This window comes from Stomoxys calcitrans, chromosome 5, assembly GCF_963082655.1.
Source record: "Stomoxys calcitrans chromosome 5, idStoCalc2.1, whole genome shotgun sequence".
NCBI lineage: Eukaryota > Metazoa > Arthropoda > Insecta > Diptera > Muscidae > Stomoxys > Stomoxys calcitrans.
The window spans coordinates 81,781,080-81,808,133 of NC_081556.1; the positions used below are offsets into that span (position 1 = coordinate 81,781,080).

Sequence of the window (27,054 nt, forward strand, 5' to 3'; positions counted from 1 at the left end):
TGTTTAACTATCAAAAATCTTCAGTTTGGTCTATAATTCAACCATGAATCGTTTCCCAAACGAACAACGCTTGCAAATGAATATATTTTATTATCAAAATGCGTGCTCTGTTAAGACATTTCATAACTCCATCATTTTGCTCTCATTTTTGGCTCAATGGGTACATCAATAGGCAGAATTGTCGACTTTGGAGTGAAGATGAGACAGAAGCATTGCAAGAGCTGCCAATGCATCCAGAAAAGGTCACAGTTCTGCGCGGTTTATACACTGGTCGCATCATTGGACCATACTTCTTCAAAGATGATGCGAATCGTAACGTAACTGTGAATGGTGAGCGCTACCATGAGGTGATATCCTACTTTTTTGTCAAAAATGCAAGAACTTGACTTGCATGACATGTGGTTTTAATAATTGAGAGGCCAGTACGGTGAACATTTTATTTCACGTTCGGGACCGGTCAATTGGCCGCCTAGATCGTGCGATTTAACGCCTTTAGTTAAAGCCCATGTCCATGGGATAAGTTAAAGCCCATGTCTATACAGACATGCCGGCTTCAATTGACGCTTGGAAGACAACATTGAAGCATTTTTTCGTGAAATACCGGCCGAAATATTTGAAAGAGTTTGCCAAAATTGGACTAAACGGATGGACCATTTGAGGCGCAGTCAACATTTGCATGAAAAAATCTTCAAACATTAAATTATATGGACCATACTATTGATTCAAATAAAGAATTTTTCTGAATTCTATGTGTTTTTTTTAATTTTGGGCTGGGCTTTGACTGGGCTAGAACCAGAGGTCTCAATGTTAACCCAGAGAAGACTGAAATATGCCTGTTCACGATGAAGAAGACGAAGGTGGTTCAATTTAACGCACTGCGTTTCCTCAATAAGACGATTTCGATATCTGACAAAGACAAATACTTAGGTGTGATCTTGGAGAGGAAACTGAATTGGAAGTGTCACATTCAGGAGCGTACTGAGACGGCTGACAGATGTTGGGCACTATATAGACGGGGCTCGAAATGGGGCCTGAATCTTAGGATAGTCCACTGGCTCTACAGGAGCGTGATTAAAACAATACTTACTTACGCCTCAGTAGTTTGGTGGACTGCTATGGAGAAAAAGTGCAACATAAGGACGGAGCGATGAGGACCACGCCCACTAGGGCACTGGAGATTATTCTAGATATCCGACCCATTGACATACAGATTAAGTGTGAGGCAGCCACTACTGCCATGATAGTTAAGGCGATGGGAGAATGGATTGAGGATGGGAGCAGCTCATACCATCGAGGTATAATCGAGGAGACGAAAGGAAACCTGGGAGGAAGTGGAGAGGTTTCCGATCGGATACCTGAGATTAACCTTTAAGTCGAGTGCGACGCACTGCTGCCATCGGCACAGTCTGGGATTGACGTAACCCTAGTATTGCCATAAGGAAGATCATGTTACACGGATGGATCAAAGCTAGAGGACAGAGTGACATCCAGGGACTGAGATCTGTTTTAGACTGCCTGACCATAATACGGTCCTGCAGGCGGAGATCCGGGCGATCGCGGAATGCGTGAAGTGGTGTGGTGCTAACGCGATTCGACGTCTAGTGTGAACATCCTTACAGTCTAAGAAAGACATTAACGCCTTCTCTGAGGATGGCAAAATCCGCATCGTTTGGGTGCCGGGTCATAACGGAGAAAGGGAAAATGGAAAGGCAGACGATTTGGCGGTTAAGGCCAGAGGACTGCCGTCAATAAACTTGGTTAACCCGAAGCCTTTCGAGTCGACGCAGTCCGAGTTAAGGGAGTGGGCGACGAATGCGCATGCAACATTGTGGAACAGCGAAACGGTCGGTAGAACGGCGAAAATCCTATGGGGGATCCAGATCGTGAGAAGACGAGGCTATTACTGAAAGGAAGCAAGAAGGAGGTCAGTATAGCTATTGTTATCATAATGGGACACATAGGACTACGAGCTCACTTATATAAAATCGGTGCGGCAAGTGATAGCATGTGCAGGGCATGCGGGGAAGATGATGAGACGTTGGAGCATTTTCTTTGTCATTGCGCGGCTTTCGCGTCCAACAGACACCGGTACTTAGGTGGAGACACAATATCAGACATGAACCAACTTAGGGGAGTGGTATTGAAAACAATTAAGGATTTTGTAAGTAGCACGGAATTCCAAACTTAAAATTTTCTTTTTAAAGGTTACTTTCTAGTTTTTAGAGTGCACACCAAGCCGATTACTGGCTTAGGTGTAAGTCCATAGTGGCATGGGGCGGATTAATATCTGCTCCCTTTTTTCAACCTAACCTCAGCTATACTAATGCTAATTTTGCCCATGAACATTCCACTAAGGAACAGGGGCAAACTTCTCACACATCAATGAGTGCAGTCCGATTCAAGTTTAAGCTTGAATCGGCCTCCTTTTTATAGCCTAGTCCGAACGGCGTGCCGCAGTGCCTCTTCTCGGAGAGACGTTTTTTTCTGATGGTCTCTCCTGGATTCGAACCCAGGTATTCAGCATCATATGCGGACATGTGCTACCGTGGCCTCCATGGAAAATACTCCTTGTATATAAAAACCAGGAAAGGCTAGAGTCGGGCGGAGCCGACTGCATAATCCCATGCCATTATTCATTGTTTGACTAAAAAGGGATAATGCTCAAAGAACTCGACAAATGCGATCCATGGTGAAGGGTATATAAGATTCGGCCCGGCCGAACTTAGCACGCTCTCACTTTCTCACTATCCGAAATCTGCAAATGTAATTTTTAATTTCCATTAATTTTCAAATGTAATAATATCAATATCACTAATTACATAGACTTATGGCTGAATCTATGATAATTAGAGCTATGCACTTAAAATGTTTATATTTAAACATGTTAGTGAAATATTTTGGGTCACGTGTTTGATAATTAATCTAATTAATAGTCAATTTTTTTTGCTATTTTATATTTAAACACACGCCAAAACAAGCGCGTGCTGGCACTGACGTCTAACGATTTTCATCAATAAATTAAGAAATGCGAACAACGTGAAATAACGCACGTTTAGCAGCGTCGAAAAAAATATTTGTTTTTAAGTTTGAAATCGTGTCCTGTTCCAATTAGTGTTTTTTATTTCGAAAGATGATAAAATAAAAAATACACAAAATAATCTCACATTTCTTAATATAAAATAATTATAGTTAATTAAACCATTTAGTTTGTATTACTACAATCAACACATCCAACGAATTGTATTTCTTCTGTATGTAATCTCTGATAGGTGCACACATTTTCTTATTTTAAAGTTTTCTTCAAAATTCAAAAAAAAAAATTGGAAGTGATTCATAGTTGGAATCAAATTTCAAATCCCCAAAAATAAATGTAATACTATATTGAACAAGTAAAACGGCCGGGCCGAACTTTGTATATCCACCACCTCGGGGATATATATTTAAACCACCTTTCATCAAAATCCGGTGAAAATTGCATGTCCCATAGCAGTTATATCGAAATATGTTCCGATGTGGACCAAATACTAATAAGTACAAGTCATTGTTCAATTGTATATAACAAAATATTGCTCTTTTTGGTAGATATATCTAAAAAAAACCCGATCTGAACCATATACGACACGGATGTCGAAAAGCCTAATATAAGTCACTGTGTCAAATTTCAGTGAAATCGGATTATAAATACGCCTTTAATGGGGCCAAGACTTTAAATCGAGATATCGGTCTACATGGCACCTATATACAAATCCGGACCTATTTGGGCCAAGTTGCAGAAAAATGTCGAAGAGCCTAACACAAAGCGCTGTCCCAAATATCAGCGAAATCGGACAATAAATGCGCCTTGTATGTGCCCAAAACCTTAAATCCAGAGATCGGTCTATATGGCAGCTATTTTCAAATCTGGACCAATCTGAACCAAATTGACGAAGGATGTCGAAGGGCTAACACAATTCACTGTCTCAAATTTCAGGAAAATCGGGTCATAAATGTGGCTTTTATGGGCCTAAGACCCTAAATCGGAGGATCGGTCTATATGGCAGCTATCTCCGAATCTGAACCGATCTAGGCCAAATTTGTGAAGGATGTCGGAGGGCCCAACACAACTCACTGTCCCCAAAATCGGGTAATAAATGAGGCTTTTATGGGCCTTAGACCCTAAATAGGAGGATCGGTCTATATGGCAGCTATCTCCAAATCTTGACCGATCTAGGCCAAATTGAAGAAGGATATCAAAGGGTCTAACACAACTCACTGTTCCTTATTTCAGTAAAATCGGATAATAAATGTGGCTTTTATGGGCCTAAGACCCTAAATCGGAGAATAGGTCTATATGGCAGCTATCTCCAAATCTGGACCGATCTGGGACAAATCGAAGAAGGATGTCGAAGTGTCCAACACAATTCACTGTCCCATATTTTAGCAAAATCAGCTAATAAATAAGGCTTTTATGGTCCTAAGACCCTAAATCGTAGGATCGGTCTATATGGCAGATATATTCAAATCTGAACCGATCCAAGCCAAATTGATGAATAATGTCGAAGGGCCTAACGCAACTCTCTATCCCAAATTTCAACAAAATCGAATTATAAATGTGGCTTTTATGGGGATAAGACCCTAAGTCGGCCGATCGGTCTATATGGGGGCTATGTCAAGATATAGTCCGATATAGCCCATCTTCGAACTTAACCTGCTTATGGACAAAAAAAGAATTTGTGCAAAGTTTCAGCTTAATATCTCTATTTTTAAAGACTGTAGCGTGATTTCAACAGACAGACGGAAGGACATGTCTAGATCGTCTTAGATTTTTACGCTGATCAAGAATATATATACTTTATAGGGTCGAAAATGGATACTTCGATGTGCTGCAAACGGAATGACAAAATGAATATACCCCATCCTTCGGTGGTGGTTATAAAAAGTAATTGCTATTTTACTATCCCGCGATTTAACCTTCTCTGATAAACATTACTCGGAGAATATTGGGGAAATTGTGTCCGGGTCGAAAATTATTAAGGCAATCACCAGGACCTGATGATATATCACCGGTTAGCTCCTTGGCTGTGGGATGGAGAGACACATAATGGCGAAAGATTTTTGTTTTATTTTCTGTCATCCCTTATGCGGAAACAAATTTGATTTTTATGCGAATCATGGGTAGACTTTTATCCACCGTAGTTCATCGGAAGATAAAGTGTTTTAGATTAAAATCATTTCTGCAGTGGCTTTTTGCCTAAAACATTCCTCAGTGGAGGTTAATTCACTCTTCGCTTGCAAATGACATATACAAGATCTTAGACTCCCATTTTTGGAGTTCTAGTATAGTGGAAGATTTTCGATAGAAAGAAACCGAATCAGAATATAGTTTTAAGGATTCGCTTCCCTTGGAATCTCGAGATCTTGAGATTTAACACTCTGCGATTACTTTCTATTGAGCCACATGAAAGATAAGGTGTACAACAGCCCAGTGTCCATTCAAGACCTCAAGGATAGAATTCGTGAGGATATGGAGGACATAGGGTTGCAATTTTGCAATTTGGTTAAGCAAAATTTCATGAAAAGGATATGGCTTTGTAAGCGTGGCTATTTGACTGATGTTCTTTTTCGTTATTCTCGGCATACTATCCCCTTTATTATGAAATAAACATCCGATCTTTCATTGGAAAAAATTAAATTTTTCTTTTAATACCAAAATAACACCTCTTTTTGGAAAACGAAGTGGGCTACCGAAAGTGGTCTAGGCGTAAATACGTCCAAGACAGAAGTAGTTCTTTTCAGCAGGAGATGCAAGTTACCCACAGCGGCACATGTCTCCTTGGGAAGAGAAAATGTTTCATTTAGTAAATCAAAATTTTTTTTCGAGATTATTTTTTAGTATTAAGAGCGCACAACAAGCCGATTACTTCCTTAGGTGGCTTAGGTGTATGTCTATTGTGACATGGAGCAGATTAATATCTGCACCCTCTTTTCAACCTCACCTAACCAAACCTACGGAAAGACCAAAATACCTGGGTGCTTTGCTGGATAGAAAATTGAACTTCAAATCCAACATTTTGAAAAGGGCAAGCAGGCAACTCTTGTTGGCACACTCTGTAGTTGGCACATTCGGTTTTGTCTCCTTTCTTGTGTACGGGACATAGTATGCTGAGGTTCCAATCATCGGGTATGCGTTCTTCTAGCCAGATTGCGCAGAAAAGCTGATGCATACGCCTTATCAGCGTGTCGCCTCCGGTCTTAAATAGTTCAGCGAGTAACCCGTCGGCACCTGCTGCCTTGTTGTTCTTTAGTTGGGTCACTGCTACTTGGACCTCTTTCTGACTAGGAGGTAAACATTCTATACCATCATCAGTGATTGGTTCCGCGGTATCCTCTTCGCCGCCAACGTCGGACACTAGCAGTTGGGTAAAATGTTCTTTCCATATTGTCAGCATGTTATCTGTGTCAGTTACCAGATTTCCTTCTTTGTCTCTGCAGGAGGATGTGCCTGCATCAAGGCCATCGGTTTGATGTTTAATTCTTTGGTAGAATTTCCGGACTACATTATGACTCCGGTACATCTCAATTCGCTCACACTCACGTCTATCCATTTCCTTTGAAAACATTAAGATTTCTGAATTTTAAAACCAATCACTCCACCGGTGTATCCCTCTTTGTGCTCAAGTGTATTTGACGTGGAGAATTATCTTTGAGAAATAGTGAGCGAGCTGATTCGAAGAAACTCATTTTGAATGTTTTTGAGTGATTAGATAACAAGACACACACATGCCATGGCTATGATCAATTGCATTTGCTCAATCGATTCACGTGATTGGTGTGAAGCATTGGAGAGCACAGAGAGTTAAAGCTAGACACCGAGAAATGAAGAAAGCGCCACTAACCCCCAACCACGAGACCCACCATGCAAACTCCTACACGCAGAAGGCAAGAGAGTGTTTTTTGCGGCTAAATGCAAACATTTAATTAGTCCGATGTGTTGCTCCAAAGAGTTGATCGTGCTTTTCGTTCAGTAAAATAGAGTGTAAATGAAAGCGAATCGTGTTACGGGTTTCGGTGTTGTTTTCATTGAAAAAATAAATAAATAATTGTAGGAGCACCATTGGAAAATCAAAATGAAAATACGTAAAAATGTGCTGCCAAGACGAATCGTCGACTGGCTTTGTTTCCTATTGATTGGAGTATTTTTGCCAATTGTCTTCATTTTCGAAATGATCGTTGTGTTGCCGGCATTCCATGAGCCGGGAGGTTTTTGGCACACATTCACCTTTACGATTGCAATGTTTCTGATATTCAACATTAAGGGGAACTTCTTGGCCTGTCTGATGATTGATACTAGCGTAGATTGTAAGTATGCGCCAGACAAAGAGCAGCTGATTTTCTACAATTTGGTGTTTATTAACGAATAACTTACCATATGGAACAGGTACAGAGCAATCTACGATGGCATGTCATGCATTATGTGTGAGAACAACAACAAAACATGCTTTTAGAAAAGCTAAAGCTTTCGTTAAAAGCTTTTAACATTAAACAAGTTAGAATAGTTAGCAGGGTCTATTCGACTTGTATTGACCCTTCACTAATTATTGTAAAGAGTAAGCACATCAAAGTGTCTCTTTATCCTCAATGCTGAAAAAGTCTGTTCATACGGGACGCTTTGATTTCATAGTGTCTTATGTGCCGACAGGTTCCAGTAAAATAAAGCGGCAAAGAAAAATTTTTGCGCTTCAACTGATCTACACTCAGAGAAATTTGTTAGTAAAAGCAGCAAAAATTTTTGATGCAACAAAACTAAATTCTGCTAAACTATTTTTTAGATGTTCAAAAATTTATTCTGTCCAGTATTTTGAGCGGAGTGCTGTGAAACTCCATATAAAAAAACGTCGGCGAAACATTGGCTGAAAACAGGCGGAAAAGTAGTACTCTGTTTAAAGTAAGGAAAATGGCAAAAAAAAACTATTTTAGTGGCAACACTTGAAACTATTGCTAGCATCATTTTAGTTTGTTTTATTGGTTTCTATGGTTCCTTTTTCTTTATACATTTGAGAAAAAATATATAAAATAGAGAAAACAATAAGTGCAGATTAAGAAACGTATTTTGGTATGGGAACAAATATATTTGATTACTGTCAAATTCCGCTCGCGAAATAATTAAAAAGCTATTCCAAAAGCAGAATAGAACACAAACCTTTAGATGGCCAACAATTTTTAATTTTAAATCAGCAGACAGTGTTTGCTCATATCAGCAAACTTATTTTTCTGGGTGTATATGAATAAAAGGATATTGGACTCATAGAAAAAAGTTTGCTGAAAATAGCAAACACTGTCTGCTGAATATTAGCAGTTAAGTATGCTGCTATTATAACAGTAGTTCTGGCAGTACAGCAGTAATTCTGCAATTCCAGAGCAGCATGCTGTCTGCTGAAAATTCTGTTGTCAACTGAAAATGACTGCCGCTTAGTTATGAAGGGGATGTTGGAAGAAGAAATAAACTACAAATATAAATGTGTTTCTCAGTGGATGTTTATGATCACCACTGAATGTATACATTCCATAATATTTTTTCTTTAAATTTTTAATTTTAGAAACAAAAGGCCATGCCAGTCATGTACACATTAGTAGAGCAATAACAAACAAGTAAAAGCGGCCGGGCCGAATCTTATATACCCTCCACCATGGATCGCATTTGTGAAGTTCCTTGATTTACTTTTTTAAATATATTGGGTTGCCCAAAAAGTAATTGCGGATTTTTTAAAAGAAACTAAATGCATTTTTAATAAAACTTAGAATGAATTTTAATCAAATATACTTTTTTTACACTTTTTTTCTAAAGCAAGCTAAAAGTAACAGCTGATAACTGACAGAAGAAAGAAAGCAATTACAGAGTCACAAGCTGTGAAAAAATTTGTCAACGCCGACTATAAGAAAAATCCGCAATTACTTTTTGGGCAACCCAATATATGAGCTATATCAAGTTATTTACCGATATGGACCGTAGTTGTTATGCCGTACAAGTCATATAAAAATATCATCTCCAAAATTTCAAGCAAATCGAGTAATAATTGGGACTTGAAGAGGCTCAGAAAGTCAAATTGGGAGATCGGTTTATATGGCAGCTATGTCAGTTCATTAACCGATAGGCCATAGGCCATTAGGCACAGTTATTGGAAGTCATGCCAAAACGACACATGCAAAATTTCTGCCAAATTGGATATGAATTGCGCCGTCTAGGACTCAATAAGTCAAATCAGATAATCGATTTATATGGCGGCTATATTAGGTTATAGACTGATTTAGACGATACTTGGCACAGTTGTTGGAAGCTATGCTAAACCGATATGTGCCAAATTAGATAAGAATCGCGCTCTCTAGAGGCTCATGAAGTATAATCGAGAGATCGGTTTATATGGCAGTTATATCAGAATATGGACTGACTCACCCATACTTGACACAGTTTTTGGAAGTCATAATAAATCGATATGTGCAAAATTTCAGCCAAATCGAATTGGATTTGCGCCCTCTAGAGGCTCAAGAAGTCAAGACCCAAGATCGGTTTTTATGACATTGATATAGCAAACATGGACCTATATGGCCGATATCAAGCGCCTTCTTCTTCCAAAGTTTATGTGCTTTCGACAGACGGACGGACATAACTAGATCGGCTTAAAATGTCATGAAGATCGCGAATATATACAAAAGTGTTACAAAACGAATGACGAAATTAGTATATCCCCATCTTACGGTGGAGGGCATAAAAATGTGGTCTAGCTCAGCCACATTTCGAAATTTATACCAATGGATGGATCAGGTAGCTTCTTTACAGTAATTTTCCACAAATTAAAATTATCTCTTCCAACAAAAAAAAATGCCTAAAGTAATTAAAACAATTTACAAGCAAACATAAACAAGTAAAAACGTTGTTTATGTAAGAAGTCAAGATCCGAAATCGGTTTATATGGCAGCGTTTTGAACTATATTTGACAGAGTTGATGGAAACCATAACAAAACACGTCATGCAAAATTTCAGCCTCTAGAGGGCGCAAGATCTGTTTATATGGCAGCTGTATCAAAACATGGACCGATATGGCCCATTTACAATTCCAACCAACCTAAACTAATAAGAAAAATTTCAATCGGCTAGCCTTACTCCTTGGAAAGTTAGCGTGGTTTCGACAGACAGACGGACGGATATGACTAGATCGATTTAAAATGTCATGACGATCAAGAATATATATACTTTATAGGGTACCATTTCAATATTTCGAGGAGTTACAAACAGAATGACTAAATTAGTATACCCCCATTCTATGGTGTAGGGTATAAAAATAGTACACATTTTTGTCAGTAGATTTTGTTCTTAATGCAGCAGATTTTGAGTGCTGATTTAGCTGACCCAAATGTGTGTTAATACAGCAGCCCTATGTTTGCTGAAACAGCAGTAATGTCTGCTTTCCCATTTCAGCTGGTTTGAATAACAAATTTGTTTGAGTGTGTTACCGATTAGGCACCCAATTTCATTTAACTGATGTGGAGTTTAGTTTCAACTTTCATTGGGACTAGAGCGCGCACTTACATATGACACTCAACGAAATTTGTTATTCAAAGCAGCAAAAATTTTTGCTAAAATAACAGTTTTTGTTTTCTGAAAAAGGGAAAGCAGACATTATTGCTGTTTAAGTAAACATAGTGCTGCTGTTTTAGCAAACATTTCCTACTACTGTTTCAACTTACAAAATCTACTGTTTTCAATACAAAAAAAATCAATTTGTGGCTTTGTTTGTTTGTATGTATGTTCCATATAGACTAAAAAGGCTGAACCAATTTTTTGAAATTTTCACAGATAGTACAGAATCCATTACTGGTGACAGTCAGTGACTCTAGATGGTAAAATATGTTTCTCGTCTTCTATAATTTAGACATACAGTGTTGCGCTGTTTCCGAGGAGGAGTGTAATGTGAAAAGGTTAAGAAGTTCCCTTATGGCAAACCCAGCTGGCGTCAGAATTGCGAGACTGTGTTTTGAAAACGTATGCAACTGGTGTGACTTTCACCACTGTTCCAAAGTGACAATGGCATCGATATGCAGTTGCTGCGAAGTGCGAAAAAGACTGATTAATTTAGTAAAGAAAGGAAAAAATGAGAATAAGCAATAACTTTTAACAAAAATATTTACATGACTGCAAACTCGTGGTGTTACTTATTTGCTAAGACATTGTAATGCCAAGATGGTCAAGTGGAGGGTATAAAAATGCTATATGTGCAATTTAATCCAATAAATATATAGATACTAGCTGAATCCGCACTTTCATTAACACCATGCGAAAAATTTATTAATTCCATATGTATCTGCCCAGAATAATTTGTTTTCATAAACACAAACACTATACCCATTATTTGTACACCATATAGCCATGATTGCCAAATTTTCCCATTTAGGGAGGGGTTTTGAAGTCCCATATTGTCATGACTTCCCCCTTCCAATATCGATAAATTGTATAGCCTAATGCTTCTACCTCCGAATACCTTTCATTTGAGTCCTATATTGTCATTATTGTCCAATATTTCTATTTGAGACGGATTTTGGCCGAGGCGGCCCCTACGTACCTGGCCGCTATGGTTATTATCAAATACGAATAGGTTTCATTCATCACATCGGTTCACTTTTATTTTTGCGTGGTGCTTTTGGGGTAAAGGGAAGGGTCCGCCTCCTAACGATATCAACAAATTCTATAGCCTATTGCTCCTTTCAGACCGTATTCGTAATCTACTCCGTAATAACTTTTATTTGAGTCCTATATTGGTATTATCGTCCAATATGCCTATTTGAGAGGGTTTTGGGTCGGGCCCCCTAGGTACCTAAACACAATTTTTATTATCAAATTAATACTCAACTCCCAAATACCTTTCATTGTCCCGATCGGTCCACTTTTATTTTTGGGTGGTGTTTTTGGGGTAAGAGGTCCACTTTTATTTTTGCGTAGTGCTTTTGGGATAAGGGGGAGGGTCGGCCCCTTACAATATCCACTAATTCTTTAGCCTATTCCTCCTTCCACACCATTTTCGTAATCTTCTCCCTAATACCTTTCATTTGAGTCCTATATTGTCATTATCGTCCAATATGCCTATTTGAGGGGGTTTTGGGGTCGGGGCAGCCCCCTAGGTATCTGGATCCAATTTTTAATATCAAGCTAGTACTCTACTCTCGAATAACTTTAATTTGAGTCCCGATCGGTTCACTTTTATTTTTGGGTAGTGCTTTTGGGGTAAGGGGGAGGGTCCCTCCACTATAGGATGTGAGTATACTAATTTCGTCATTCCGTTTGTAACACCTCAAAATATTCGTCCAAGACCCCATAAAGTATATATATTCTTAATCTTCATGACATTTTAGGTCGATGTAGCCATGTCCGTCCGTGTGTTGAAAGCACTCAAACTTTCGAAGGTGTAAAGCTACAAATACTTCCTATTAGTGTAGGTCAGTTGGGATTTTAAATGGGCCAAATAGGCCCATGTTTTGATATAGCTGCCATATAAACCGATCTTGGGTCTTGACTTATTGAGCTGCAATTCTTATCCTATTTGGCTAGGTGTTTTGTTATGATTTCCAACAACTGTGTTAAGTGTAGTCATATACACCGATCTGGGGTCTTGACTTCTTCAGCCTCTGGAGGGCGCAATTCATATCTGATTTGGCTGAAATTTTGCATGAGGTGTTTCGTTATGACTTCTAATAACTATGTTAAGTATGGTTAAAATCGGTCCATAACCTGATATGGCTGCCATATAAATAGGTCTGGGATCTTGACTCCTAGAGCCTCTAGGGGTAGCAATTTATATCCGATTTAGTTTAAATTTTGTACAACGACTTCTCTCATGACCTTCAATATACCTGTCAATTATTGTATGAATCGGTCTATTACCTGATACAGCTCCTATATAAACCGATTTCCATATTATACTTCTTGAGCCCCTAAAAGCCACAATTTTTAGTCGAATTGGCTGAAATTTTGCACAACTACTTCTACTATGGTCTCCAACATTCCGTTCAATTATGGTTCGAAGCAGACGATAACTTGATATTATAGCTCCAATATCATAGCAATTTTTTCCTTTTATCATATGTTTGCCTAAAAAGAGATACCGGGAAAAGAACTCGACAAATGCGATCCATGGTGGAGGGTATATAAGATTCGGCACGGTCGAACTAAGCACGCTTTTACTTGTTATATATAAGGAAAAAATTATCTTACCAAAGTTATTTTGCTGTTCATTTTGCAGTGTTTTATTCAACCATCACCATTGTTTCTTAACTTAAAATTGTTGATATGTAATTTGTTTTTATTTTCTAGTTGCTTCCTTGAAAACTCCACCAAATGCCGAATCTATGGGATGGCGCCATTGCAAGAAATGTGATCGCTTAGCTCCTCCGCGCAGCTGGCACTGTTCGATTTGTAAATGTTGCATTCTGAAGCGAGACCACCATTGTCTCTTTGTGGGCTGTTGCGTGGGCCATCGGAATCATCGCTACTTCATGATGTTCGTGGTATTCCTGTTTATTGGGGCCACATATGCTTTCGTTTATAACTCACTGTTTTTGTGGGTGGTCAATGCCCGGATCTATCGAAACTTCTTGTCACTTCTAAAAATGACCTGTCCATTGCTGATGACAGTCAGTGGCTCCATATGGCAAAATATGTTTCTGGTCTTCTACAATTTAAACATACTAGCCGTAGTATACAGTGTGGTACTATTGTGGTATCATGGGCCTGGCCTCTTCCGAGGGGGAGTGTGCTATGAAAAGGATAAGAATTTCCCTTATGGCAAATCCAGTTGGCGTCAGAATTTCGAGACTGTGTTTGGAAAACGTATGCATCTGGTGTGGCTTTCGCCATTGTTCCAAAGCGAATTGCCTGACAATGGCATCGATTGGCAGTTGCTGAAAAGTGCTAAAAAGACTGATAAATTAAGTAAAGAAAGGAAAAAAGGAGAATAAACAATAAATTTTAACAAAAATATTTACATGACTGTAAACTCGTGGTGTTACTTATTTGCTTGGCGTAAACTACGTGGCGTAGTGTGGTTTTTGTGGTCACGCTGCATTGATTGGTAAAAACTACAATTGACACTTACAATACCCTTTTGTTGGTGAAGGGTTTTGAAAACAATCAGTTATGTAATGTTGACATTGTATAAAAAATTTATGAAAGTTAAGATCAAAAAAAAAAAGTAAAAAGGCGTTAAGTTCGGCCAGGCCGAATGCATACCTTATGCCCCATAGCAGCTATATCGAAATATGTTCCGATTTTGACCAAATACTAATAAGTACAAGTCAAAAAGATTTTGATCTTTTTAGTAGCTACAGCGGTCAAAAAAAGTATTCATCATTCAATGTTTTTTTTTTTAATAAGTCTACAAAAGACAATTGGAATAAAAACATATTAAACTAATGATGCAGTAGTGCTTGTGTGATATATATGTACACAATTTCATTGTTTTTAAAGAAAAAAATAGTATTTATTGGAACAAAAAGGGCCATTTTGCAGCTGAACACAAAAAATTAAACAAAAAAAGTATTCATCATTGCAAAAAAACAAAAAAATAAATAACATAATTTAAAAAAATTAATACTTTGTTATTCGACCACCGCGTCTTATAACTTCTTTTAAACGGTTTGACATCGATTGGACTAATTTAGCGGTTATATTTTGGTCTATATTAGTCCATTCCTTCATTATCACCTGTTGCATTTGACTCTTGCTCGAAAAATTGCGCGTTCTCAATTTGCGTTCGAGATGTTCCCAAAGATGTTCAATTGGGTTCAAGTCGGGACTTTGAGGAGGAGTTTTAATGACTTTGGGGCAGTTATACAGCATCCACATCTTGGTATTTAAAGCAGAATGTTTGGGGTCATTATCTTGATAATATTGAAAGTTATTACCAAGCCCAAGTTTTACAGCACTATCTTTTAAATTCCTCTTTAAAATGTCAATGTAATACTTATGATCCATTACTCCATTAATAATTTCAAGATTTCCCGCTCCTGAAGCCGCCATACACCCCCAAACCATTAAACCACCTCCACCATGTTTTACAGTAGCAACTGTGTTTCGTTCTTCAAGCTCTGTATTTGGTTTTCTGTACACTATGACCTTTCCATCGCACCCAAAAAGATTAAACTTGCTCTCGTCTGCAAAAATTACTGTTTTCCAAAATGATTCGGGCTGTTTTACATACATTTTTGCGAAGTTTAGCCTTTTCACTCGGTTTATTTTATTTATAAAGGGCTTCTTACGTGCAGTTCTTCCTCTGTAACTATGCCTTTTGAGTGTATTTCGAATTGTTTGTGTAGTAACTTCCTTCCCTAAATATTCCATAGTGTTTTTACGAAGAATGGTCGCATTTGTCTTCGGAGTTTTCTGAACTTGCCGCACTAGCCAACGCACATCTCCAACTGAAAGTGCTTTTGGTCGACCAGATCTTGGTTTATTGTCAACAGTTTTCGTTTCTGTCCACTTTCTAATGATGGATTGTATAGTAGATCGTGGTCTATTTAATATTTCACTGATAGTTTTTTGAGTTAAACCATTCCTGTGGTGTTTTATTATCAAAACTTTTACCTCATCAGAAACCTCGTTTTGCTTACGACCCATTTTGACAAAAACTATATTTTCAATGAAATTAAATATTTGCTGTCAAGGGCAAAGCCTCCTTTACTAAATAAAACAGAAAAGGGGGATTCCCAAATAATATTTGAATTTGACTTTGATGATAGCACATCAATGATGAATACTTTTTTTGTTCTGTTTTTGGTGTTATTATATAAAATTGCATTTTTTGCGCTAATTAAATTTATTTTTTGAATTTATTTTAAAACATATTACGAAAAATAAACTATTGCATAAAACTGCATTATTTGTTTACTTTAAATTTTCTTCAATTACCCAAAATAAGTGAATTTATTATCAATTTTGCTAATGATGAATACTTTTTTTGACCGCTGTATATCTAAAAATAAATCGATCTGAACCATATTCGTCACGGATGTCGAAAAGCCGAACATAAGTCACTGTGTCAAATTTCAGTGAAATCGGCGCCTTTTATGGGGCCAAGACTTTAAATCGAAATATCGGTCTATATGGCGGCTATATTCAAATCTGGACCGGCCTATTATGGCCCCAAAACCTTAGATCGAGAGATAGGTCTATATGGCAGCTATATGCAAATCTTGATCGATCTGAGCCAAATTGCAGAAGCATGTCGAAGGGCTTAAATTAACTCACTGTTCCAAATTTCGGCGACATCGGACAATAATTGCGCCTTTTATGGGCTCAAAGCTTTTAATCGAGAGATCGGTCTATATGGTCCATGCTATATCCAAATCTGAACCGATCTGGGCCATATTGCAAAAGTATGTCGAGGGTCTTAATTTAACTCACTGTCCCAAATTTCGGCGACATAGGACAATAATTACGCCTTTTATAGGCCCAAAGCCCTAAATCGAGAGATCGGTCTATATACAAATCTGGACCGATCTGAGCCAAATTTTAGAAGGATGTTTAGGTACAAATCACAACTCACTGTTCCAAATTTCAGCAAAATCGGATAATAAATATGGCATTTATGGGCCTAAGACGGCGGATCGGTCTATATGGCAGCTATATCCAAATCTGGACCGATTCGAGCCAAGTTGTAGAAGGATGTTGAAGGGCTTAATTTAACTCTTTTTCACTTAATTCTAGCACGAACACAATGGACCAGAGGTCTTGAGTGAAGCGGTTGCTAACTGTGGTTGCCAGTCGCATGTCCTTTAATCTAACCTAACCTTCTAAGATAATCTGGATCGTCCTTAGGCCATTTCACATTTCCTGCCTGGCTGTCTGAGAATATATTTTACCGCAATGACTTAAGCTAGAATGAAAAGAGGGAGCGGTTATAAATTTGCCGCTGTGGACATACATAGTAATCAGCTTGCTGTGTGCTTTAAATACTAGGAAGTAACCTCAAAAAAAAAACAAAATCCCTAATTGTTTTCCATAACACGCACCTTAATCGGTTCATGTCTGGTATTGTGTCCCCTCCTTAGTGCCGATGTCTGTTAGCCGCGAAAGTCGGGAAATCACATAGGAAATGCTCCAACGTCTCATCAACTTCTGCACATGCCCTACACACGCTATCACTTGCCACGTCGATTTTGTATAAGTGAGCTCATAGCCCTATGTGTTCTGTTATGATACCGACAGCTATACTGAACTCTTTTTTTCTTCCTTTCAGTAAGAGTCCTATAGGATGTTTGCCGTTCTACCGACCGTTATGCTTTTCCATAGTGTTGCATGTGCGTTCGTCGCCCACGCCCTTAACTCAGACTGCGTCGACCTGAAATGCTTCGGGTTAATCAAGTTTATGGACGGCAGTCCTCTGGCATTCACTGCCAAATTGTTTGCTCTTTCTTTCCCCCTTACTATTTATGACTATTCATGACCTTAACGTCCTTGTTGGACGTGACCTTAACGTCCTTGTTGTTAATGCTCTGATGGCTAGTTTACTGTCCGTAAAGATGTTTACACGCGACGTCCTCGGGTTAGCAACACACCACCTCACACATTCCGCCCGTATCTCTGCCTACAGGCTTAGTTATAATGCTTTAATAATATAAATAAACCAACTGGGAAACGATTAAGGAGTTTTCCCCCTAATAAAAGACGTACTATAACAAAGAATTTTAACCAGTAAAAAAACTCTGGCATTCAGTTTAATTGATGACAGAGTATGTTTTCTATTTTACATGATCATCAAACATTTATTTTCATTCTGCAATAAATAGACAGAGACTGTCGCTTGCTCAGTTGATCGGAGATAGCATCGTTCTTCATATAAAATAAGAAAGGAAATCCGCTTATAGTACATATATAACATGCTTAGTGGATGTGTATTTACCCATCGCTTGTCTAGACGCTTTTACGTTTTCATTGAAAAAAGCTTAATAGTCTTATAAACTAAAAATATATTCATAATAACTTGTCTCGACATCTTTCTTTGCACATATAAATATATTTTAAAGAATTTTTGTTTCCACCATTTTTTGTCGTACAGTGTGATCACCCCATGAATAGAAAGCTATATATACAAAAGCTGCCTAACATGTTTTGCTGTCATTCTGACACTCCGCGTATTCGATATACATTTACAGTTATTTACAAGAGGAAGGAAATGGGTGTATACTGAAAATAAACATAAACAGGACACAAAAATAGCAACGGAAACCGGCCGGTCTAAAATGAAAGCGTAAATAAATTCATTCACAAATATTAATAAATTGTGGAGCCAGTTAAAAGGAATTGCTTTAATATGTTGAAATATCGCTCAATAATTCGGGACATGCCGCGCACCATATCTGATCTGGGTTGTGTTGGTTTCGTTATCATTTTCATTCCTCTATGCTTTGTTTTCCAATTATGTGTGGTGCTGCCTGTATTCCATGAACCATACAGTCTGATGTTTATATTGACTTGGACGGGTGGAATATTTGTGGTTTTTCAAATTGCTGGAAACTTTTTAGCTTGTATGTTAGTGGATACTAGCATAAGAGGTGAGTATGTGTTTTGTGTGTGAGCGTGTATGTATGTATATTGAATTGTAATGAAATATTCATGTTGTGTTTATGGATTTGTTTAAAAGAAAAATCCAATTGCCATAGACTTTGAGGTAGTCAAATGTGTAAAAAATTGTTGGAAGTTTTATTTTAGATTTTTCCAAATATTTCGGTAAACGGATTGGTAAATGTGGTAGTCCTTCCTTACACATTTTTAAAAAAAATTTAAGTGTTTATTTTTTTTTAGTTTTTGTATTCTGTTTGCAATCGCAAATTTGCCATGAACATTTCAATTAGGAACAGCGGCAAATTATTCACATATCAATGAGTACTGTACGATTCCAATTTTGCCATAGGCGGGCAAACATTGTAACCTCTGCGCTACGGTGGCCTCCATTGATTGAGCAAGCACGTTCCGGGCCAAAGGACCCATCACCGCGGCAACATGATGGCCATTGGTTATTTAAAGGCGGCAATAACTCGCCTTGTCATATCGAGCATCATTGACACACAGTATTTAGGCAAGAACCGGTACCACCCTGCCTCTGACTGAAACTCTCCGCTCGAAACCGCTGATTGTGCGCGACTGCAATTGCAGCTACTCCGTATGGAGCATTCCACTATCAGCAACCTGTGGACGCGCCCGGTAGCTCGCAGCTAAGCTTATCGTGATAGCAGTGAACAATACACAGATCGGAGCTCAAAGTTCCAGCTTGTGTGGTGCTCCTGGTTATTCCGTGTCTTACCAACATGCTGTAGAGCAACACCTCTGTATAGAAAAGTTTTATATGTCTGAAATATGTATTTACAAATGTCGTCGACCTTAGCGAGAGGATAACCATCGCCGAACAATGTTTTTGATGTTCATAGTCGGAGTTGGTCCGCAAGAGTTAGGTAACATGGGGTCTACATTTATAGCTCACATATATATTTCATTACATTCGAGAGCCGATTTTCGGGATTCGTTTTCCCGGGTCTTTAAAGATGGCCCAAGACTCTTTGGACTGGATTGGGGGTATACTCCGAGACATTGCTGTTTGGGGGTTTACTCGGTATGACTTTCGCCAAAACCATCACTCCAAGAGAATTTCTGGTCAGGAATTTTTCGTCATCAAATCTCAGAGTCAAGGTTAGGTTAAAAGACACGCTAACCTTAGTTGCTAGCCTCTTCCCTCGAAAACCCTTTGTCCATCGTGTTTGTCCTAGAAAAAGATGGAATTAGAGTGAGATGAAACCATACGCGATCCAAGGACAGTAAAGTGAAGTGCATGGCAGAGTGTTTGGAATCTCCATATAGACTTCAGGCTCACGACTTGGATTCCCGAACACCATGGTATTTTGGAAAAATAGAAGGCGAACGAATATGCCAATAATGGCTCCTTTTTGAGAGCGAATCAGTCGCCCGACTCGCATATGTGCATCTTGTTGATAAGGTGGGAATCTGTTCATTTATGCCGAACTGCCTGTACACTTCGGCCCACCGTCGACAGAATGAGGACGAAAGAGCTGCCGACCTTTGATTAGAGGTCACAGAGTACTTAAAGGTTGTTTCATTTGTACTAAAAACGCATTAAAAATGCAACTCTGCAAACAAATTCCATAAAACCGACGCGCAAGAGTTAAGAATTTTCAACTTTGACGATTGTACCCGTGCGTCATTCTGTGTTGCCATACGTGAAGTGGTGTTTTTAGGCGTCAAAGTTAAGAATTGTTTGACTTTTGTGCCAAGGCAAAACATTTAAAGGTGGTCTCATTTGTACAGCAACCACAAATCATATGGTGCAATCCGCCATCAACCTGATCGACATTTTGCCAACACACACAAAGAAATTTGGGTGCGAGTGTGCATTCGAGTGCACACATGAGCAGAGAATATGCGAGTAAGAAGATAACAACAAAGCGAATGCAAACAAAAATCTGACATCTTAATACCGTCAAACCTGGCAGGCTGTTAACAGCTGTTTGCGTGAGACTACCTACTTAAATCCATTCTTGCTTTTGTGTTTTGTTTTGTGGGATTTGTTTGCAGAGATGCAATTTTAATGCGCCCGCGTAGTATGTAACTCACCCTAAAGTGTGCGTACATGATCAGAGAGTGAGAAAGAAGATAACAACAAAGAGACTGCAAATATTTACAGCTGTTCGCGTGATACAACCTTTAAGTGATTCAGCCATGATGAGTACTATTACAGGGGATATGACCGGAAACTGTACGATAGACAGTATGGCTGCCCACGTGGGAATCCCTCATAGTGATTATTGCGGAAGCTGCTGCGATGAGAAAGAAGAGATGATCGATTACTTGCTCTGATTATGTCTGGGTCTAAAGAGGCATAAGCTATTCCCTCTTAGGGTTTTTAGGGCGGGTTTTTCCCGATCTCGGCGACCTTGTAGACGCATCTTTGGAAAGTCTCTTGAAATTCATGGATAAGACGGGATCGTACCAACGAGGGACGCGACGAAATCTTACACACGCCGTCATGTATGCGTAGACAAGCAGGATCAATCGTTGGCACTCATCGTACACACTCAGATAAGAGCGGACTGATATTCCAGGGAAGCACACGCGTGAGGACCTGCCGGGTAGGCGCTTGCACCCGACACTCTTATTGTAATTTCTTCCTATATTTTCACATAATTCTCACTTTTTCTTTTCCTTTTCACCCACACAATGGTCCAGACTGGCTTCCGAGTCAACTCGCCAACCTACACCACATTTACGAAAGGACAAATTTTGTCAACACATTCTTTTTGAATACTAACTTTTTCTTTTGAAATCTTTGATTATTTTTAATTAAAAAAACTACATCGAATATAATTTATTCTTTACTTATTGCTCTTCTCCCCCACAGCTACGATACTTGTACCACCTCCTGAACCACAATTGCGTAAACTTTGGCGTTTCTGTTCGATATGTGAAGTTGTTGCTCCCATACGATCATGGCATTGTGACTCGTGCAAATGCTGCATTTTGAAAAGGGACCATCACTGTATTTTCACCGGCAACTGTGTGGGACATCGCAATCAACGTTACTTTCTGCTGTTCATCGTCTACGTCATTATAGGTTGCGCATACTGTTGTCTTTACAACTCTGTCTTCTTTTGGTATCTACGTTATGACATTTATTTCAATCTTAAAACAGGACTAAGTTTAATGTGTCCTTTTTTGGGATTCTTCTTTGACATGTCCTGGAACAATTTGTACCTACTGATCTATGAGCTGAGTTTCATTTGTCTGTTGTATGCTTTAATTCTATTGCTATTCCATATGCCCAACATTTTGAAGGGTTCCACGACGCATGAAAATCAAACATCAAAATACGATTGTGGTCGCCAGCAAAATTTGGAAATGGTCTTGGGGAAAAGTTGGCGTTGGGTATGGTTGGCGCCTTTTGTGAAGAGTGAGCTGCCCCATGATGGCATTCACTGGGAGACCTTGTTAAGGCATTCAAGTAAAAATCGTTAGACAAACGTTTTGGGTTACTGATTTGTAAAATAAATTTTTCAGTATTGAATTTCTTAGCTCTCTTAGTGAAGATTTATTATTGATGTACAAATACAATCGATTTTAATAAAATTTTTAATGTTAATTTATGTGTTTATATTTATTTTTCTTAAAACATTTGGTAACCTTGTGGTAGCAAAGGTGACCAAACATCAACACAATAGACAGCAAATGTTACTTCGAGAAGTATTGGCAAACCGAAAACCAGAGTGAGTTACAACTAAGAATGGAAGCTCGGTGGATTGAAGGGTTCTCTTCTTATCGAAATTTTCCTCTATTCAGACATCTCAGACGCCTACAATAATCCTGAATGACAAAAGACCTTGGCTGAAGAAAATTTCGACAAAACATGTGTACATCACCAGCTACCTTAGCTCCGGGACAGTTTCCTCTTCGATAAGGGAAGTGGCAGGGCTTTGGCCACCTGGTACGCCGGAACCAAGTCACGAGGTAACTATCTAGTCGCGATGGAGGGGCTTAAGCCCTGTTCTAGCCACTTGGAACTCTGACGTTTGTTGTTGTTGTTGTTGTAGCAGTGTGTTGTACACCGAGGCGGCAGCCCTTGTCGAAGAAGCATTCCATCGGCTCAATCCGGTACGTACAACCGGCTGCCATGGGATTGCGTGACGATTGTGGTGGGCCTCTCAACCATGGTCTGACCTTTGATGGCGAAACAGGATGACCAGAGGTTACCTTTTCGCAGCGGATGATTAATGGGTTCTTCCGTCGTGTATTGGATCATTCCCGAATCCCTCTGCTAGAGAAACAGGTTGATCGTACGCGCTGTAGGTAATTTAATGGGATCTTCTTCACTTATAAGACCGTCCCCGCTCGCTCCTGCTACAGATATTAGCGGCACGGCACGGGATAGCTGTGAGTACTACACAAGCTGGAACATTGAGGTTCGATCTGTGTGGTGTTCATTGCTGTCACGAGAAGCTTAGCTGCAAACTACCGGGCGCGTCCACAGGTTGCGGATAGCGGAATGCTCTAGCCGGAGTAGCTGTAATTGCAGTGGCGGACAATCATCGGTACCGAGTGGAGAGTCTCAGCCAGAGGTCGGGTGGCACCGGCTCTTGCACAAATACTGTGTGCCTACGATGCGAGTTATTGGCGCCTTTAAATAACCAATGGCCAATGGCCCGGAACGATCAGTCCTTTGTACTGGAACGAGTTTGCTCGCTTATAAGAGCTTGACGAGGATCGCCACCTCCACATGCAAATGTGGCTACAACAACAGATAGTAGCGATAATTTACTGTAAAAGTGTCCCGCCCAACTTGAGTCGGGGGCAACCGACTATATTCGATCGAAACAAGTAATAAATGGGCTATGCTGCGGTGGACCTTCTTTCCCCTACACTCTTGGTACCTAAAATGAATGAAGGCAATAAAAAGGGCAAAAACAACAAAAATACCCAATTCCATGGCAACCGGTTGTACGTACCGGATTGACCGGTATACACTGAGGCTGACGCCGTATAACACACTGCTACAACAACAACACCGATGATGATCGGTGGGAAAGAATTTTGTGCTGGTGAGACCACCAAGGTGATATCTCTACGTCCGCCTAGTCTTAGGATAAATTTGATGGTTCACTCCTTACAGTTTGTCAGTTATATAATGAGAATCCGATTTCACTCGATCACGCTATGAGTGAAACGCAAGGTGAGAGGTCACCCGTGATAGAGGAGCTTTAGGTGCAGAATAGGAAGCTACGGTAGTTTTTTTTTTTTTTTGTCAAATTCCTATGAACTAGACTTCTGGATAGTGCAGCGTCTTTCGAGGAGTTGGGGATTTTCGTGATTCCTAGGGCCTTGGATGTGATCCTGAGTAATTAGCGGCGGTACTCTTAGACTGGCACTATTTATGTGGACAGTCAGGCGGCGCTGAAGGCCCTGGCTGCGGATCACGTGAGGTCGAGGCTTGTCGGCAGATGCAACAAGCGGCCGAAGTTCTCCAGAACGTGCTGAAGAAGAGTGGCCTTGGATTTTTGGTGAGAGTCCCGATCGGCCACTGCACTTCCAGGTCGCTGACATGGTAAAGGGCTCGAGACGATGACAATTACTGCAGAACGGATGAGGAGGAGCTGGAAACGGTTGATCATCTGCCTTGTCAATGTCCCGCGATGACGAGGATAAGGTGTAGGACAATGGGAGAACACCTGTTCTCTTCACTGAGCTCTCTACAGTCTTTTGGCCTACGAGTCATTCTGGACTTCTGCAAGGGTCTGGGGTGACTAGTCAGTGAGACTTCTTTTCTCTACGCCGGCATTTTAATTTTCGAATGGCTTTTGGTCTCTAGTATGGTTCCTCTGATGATATGGAACCCAGCACAGCCTGCCAGTTTCTACATGATTCGGAGATATTGTTAAATTTTTGTCATTCCTAGGCCGTAAAATACCTCCTCCCGAAAAACGCGACACCAGTAAAAGACTATGTTGGACTCACTTATTCCTTAGAAATCTATAACAAGTTCTGCTCCGTTGCGACTGTCAAGCCTGCATCCTTCAGTGCATACCGAGGGTCCAGAAAAGGGTAGAGTGACTCTCTCATTCTCTCTAGGAGAAGGACGACCAAATCGCCAATGAGAAACTTCGGTGCAGTGGCAGCAATCTCAGGCAGTATTGAGAATGCAAACTTCGAGAGCATAACAATAGGTCAAACCACTGCAATAGATCGAACATCTACTAAAATAAAGAACCTATACAACGTCCACGCTTTAGCCCCAAAATCCTGTATATTGAGTTCCGAAAGGTGCACATCGCATTCAATTCCCTTTTGATCTTTATTTTGATATATCGTCAAAAGCTACGCCCTGGTATTTATACTCTCGAGAAAGAGAGCTCTACCCCGCTCTGGATCGATCCCCTGAAAAGCCAATAGCAGCGCCAATTCCATGGCAGCCGGCTGTTAGTACCGTGTGCAACACACTGATGAAACAACAACAAAAACCAGCTCACTCTCTCTGTGTTTATTCCAAGTCGACTGACAGTCACCTATTTAGACTGCTTCCAGAGCACCACCTGAGCAGCAATGTTTGTAATAGCAGGGAGAAATTTGACTCCCACGAAAAACAACGTCATCGAAGATGGAAACATCTTTCACCATTCTACACCTGAGGATAGTCCCACGCCATATAACCAACGTCATTAAGGTGGAAACCACAATAGAGGGGATAACAATTTGGATGCGGGACCGGAGGAGGAATTATAAATGAATTCCTTGGAATCAGGGAGTTGTATAGGTTTCTGCACGAGGGTAGCGTTTTTTAGGCACTGGAGGCGATGTCAATGCGGCACGGGATGACTGTGAGCGTCACACGGGCTAGAACTCTGAACCCGATTTGTGTGGTGTTCATCGTCGCCACCGAGCTACCGGGCGCATCCACAGGTAGCGGATAGTGGGATGCCTTTATACGGAGTAGCTCGATGGCTTAATATAAAAATGGTCTAACTCAATTTTTCTTGTTTATTCTGGAAGACAAATGTCAGATACACCTTGCCTCAAAATTTCAGATGTATACAATTGTAAATAACAGCTATAACGATTTCAAAATAGACCTGCCAAGTTTTTCTTTCACCTGTAAAGTGATAACAAATCGAGTTAGGATCTTTTTACGTTAAGCCATTAGGCTGCTACGCAGTATGCCGAGTGGCCTGTGCCACCTAAGTGCCTGTGATACTCAATATGACAAAGCTAGTTTTTGACGTCTTTAACTTTCCAAAAGCCATCACATTCCCGCTGCGATCGGCCCCATTTAACGGAACAAGACGCAGCGGCCCGATCAGATTGTCTCTATATATGTGGACAATTTTGTGGCGCCGAAGGCTCTGGCGTCGGGCCATGTGAGTTTAGGACTGGTTAGAAGATGCAAAGAGTTTGTTTTTAACCATGGGGAGGGCTGTCAGGCTCTACTGGATACCGAGCCATCAAGGGGTCGCAGGGAACCAAGTGGCCGCCAAGCTGGTCAGGAATGGATAGCTTATTAGCACATATTGTATTGGGAATCAGTGAGCCAGCCTTTCTTGGCAGCATCTATGCCACCTACGATGACCAAGCGAATGAGGCGTGAGCTGATGCTGTGGATTGCAGGGTGACGAAGGACCTGTGGCTGAATATTTCACGGAACAGGACGACGCTTTTCCTAGGGCTGAGGAAGCATGTCTTGGGACTGCTCATAGTAGTCCTGAATGGTCATTACAATATCAGGGCATTGTTGTTGTTGTTATTGTAGCAGTGTGTTGTACACTGAGGCGGAAGCCCTTGCCGATGAAGAACTTTATCGGGTCAATCCAGTACGTACACCCGGCCGCCATGGGATTGTCATTGCAGGGTAGCGTTGGACGCAGGGAAAGAAAGACTTTTGCAGAGTATACGACGACGACGGAGAAGAGTTGGGGACATAGGGTAATGGGCGACAACCTCTTTCCGTGCCTGTACTTTTCGATCTAGTCATTCTGGAGTTCTGTAAAGGCCTGATTTAGGTAAGTTGATCATACTCTCATCTGTGAGAGCTTCTTCCCGGTCCACCTGGAACCCTACTTTTTTGTCTTGTGCTTTGGCTTCATTTTTCTTTTATTTTCGCTTACGTGTGTATCTATATCTCTTTTTGTCAGTCCCCCTTTTCTCTTTCCGCCCCTTCTCCGAGTGATGCGGGTAGCATTATAGGTTGCTAGTCGAATGCCATCCAATTTTACTTAACCCAGAGGAAATAAAATCACTCATTATGTTGTTCCACTAGTGACAATCTTACTACTAAAAGATGTTCTGATTACCTCTTTTAGCGAGGCGTTGATAATTCAGTTCTTTCGAATCATTGATGCATTCATGCAACCTAATCTCACTTTATTGAAACCCTCAAAAGGTTTCTCAAAGGTCTATAGTTGCTTGGGGTGATGTAGCCTGGTTTTCTAGACTAAGATGCCAGATCAGTTTTGTACGAGAAATCTGTGGGTGAATCTAATCTT

General features: G+C 40.0%; 2 protein-coding genes across 2 annotated transcripts; both read left to right on the forward strand.

Annotated features, from left to right (window-relative positions):
- Positions 1–6,935: 6,935 nt before the first annotated feature.
- LOC106083725 (probable palmitoyltransferase ZDHHC24) lies at positions 6,936–14,021 on the forward strand. The gene is made up of 2 exons (XM_013246943.2): positions 6,936–7,338; positions 13,340–14,021. The coding sequence occupies exons 1-2, from the start codon at positions 7,107–7,109 to the stop codon at positions 13,981–13,983; spliced, it is 876 nt and encodes a 291-aa protein (XP_013102397.2). The 5' UTR covers positions 6,936–7,106; the 3' UTR covers positions 13,984–14,021.
- Positions 14,022–18,171: 4,150 nt separating this feature from the next.
- LOC106083740 (probable palmitoyltransferase ZDHHC24) lies at positions 18,172–22,108 on the forward strand. Its single transcript, XM_013246967.2, has 2 exons — positions 18,172–18,576; positions 21,432–22,108. The coding sequence occupies exons 1-2, from the start codon at positions 18,336–18,338 to the stop codon at positions 22,043–22,045; spliced, it is 855 nt and encodes a 284-aa protein (XP_013102421.2). The 5' UTR covers positions 18,172–18,335; the 3' UTR covers positions 22,046–22,108.
- Positions 22,109–27,054: the final 4,946 nt, after the last annotated feature.

What these genes read in the sequence shown, in the direction of transcription:
- LOC106083725 (XM_013246943.2), top strand. Translation starts at nt 7,107, where the DNA reads ATGAAAATACGTAAAAATGTGCTGCCAAGACGAATCGTCGACTGGCTT. An exon ending in GATTGATACTAGCGTAGATT is followed by an intron (nt 7,339 to 13,339) that starts GTAAGTATGCGC and finishes TTTATTTTCTAG; the next exon opens with TTGCTTCCTTGAAAACTCCA.
- LOC106083740 (XM_013246967.2), top strand. Translation starts at nt 18,336, where the DNA reads ATGTTGAAATATCGCTCAATAATTCGGGACATGCCGCGCACCATATCT. An exon ending in AGTGGATACTAGCATAAGAG is followed by an intron (nt 18,577 to 21,431) that starts GTGAGTATGTGT and finishes TCTCCCCCACAG; the next exon opens with CTACGATACTTGTACCACCT.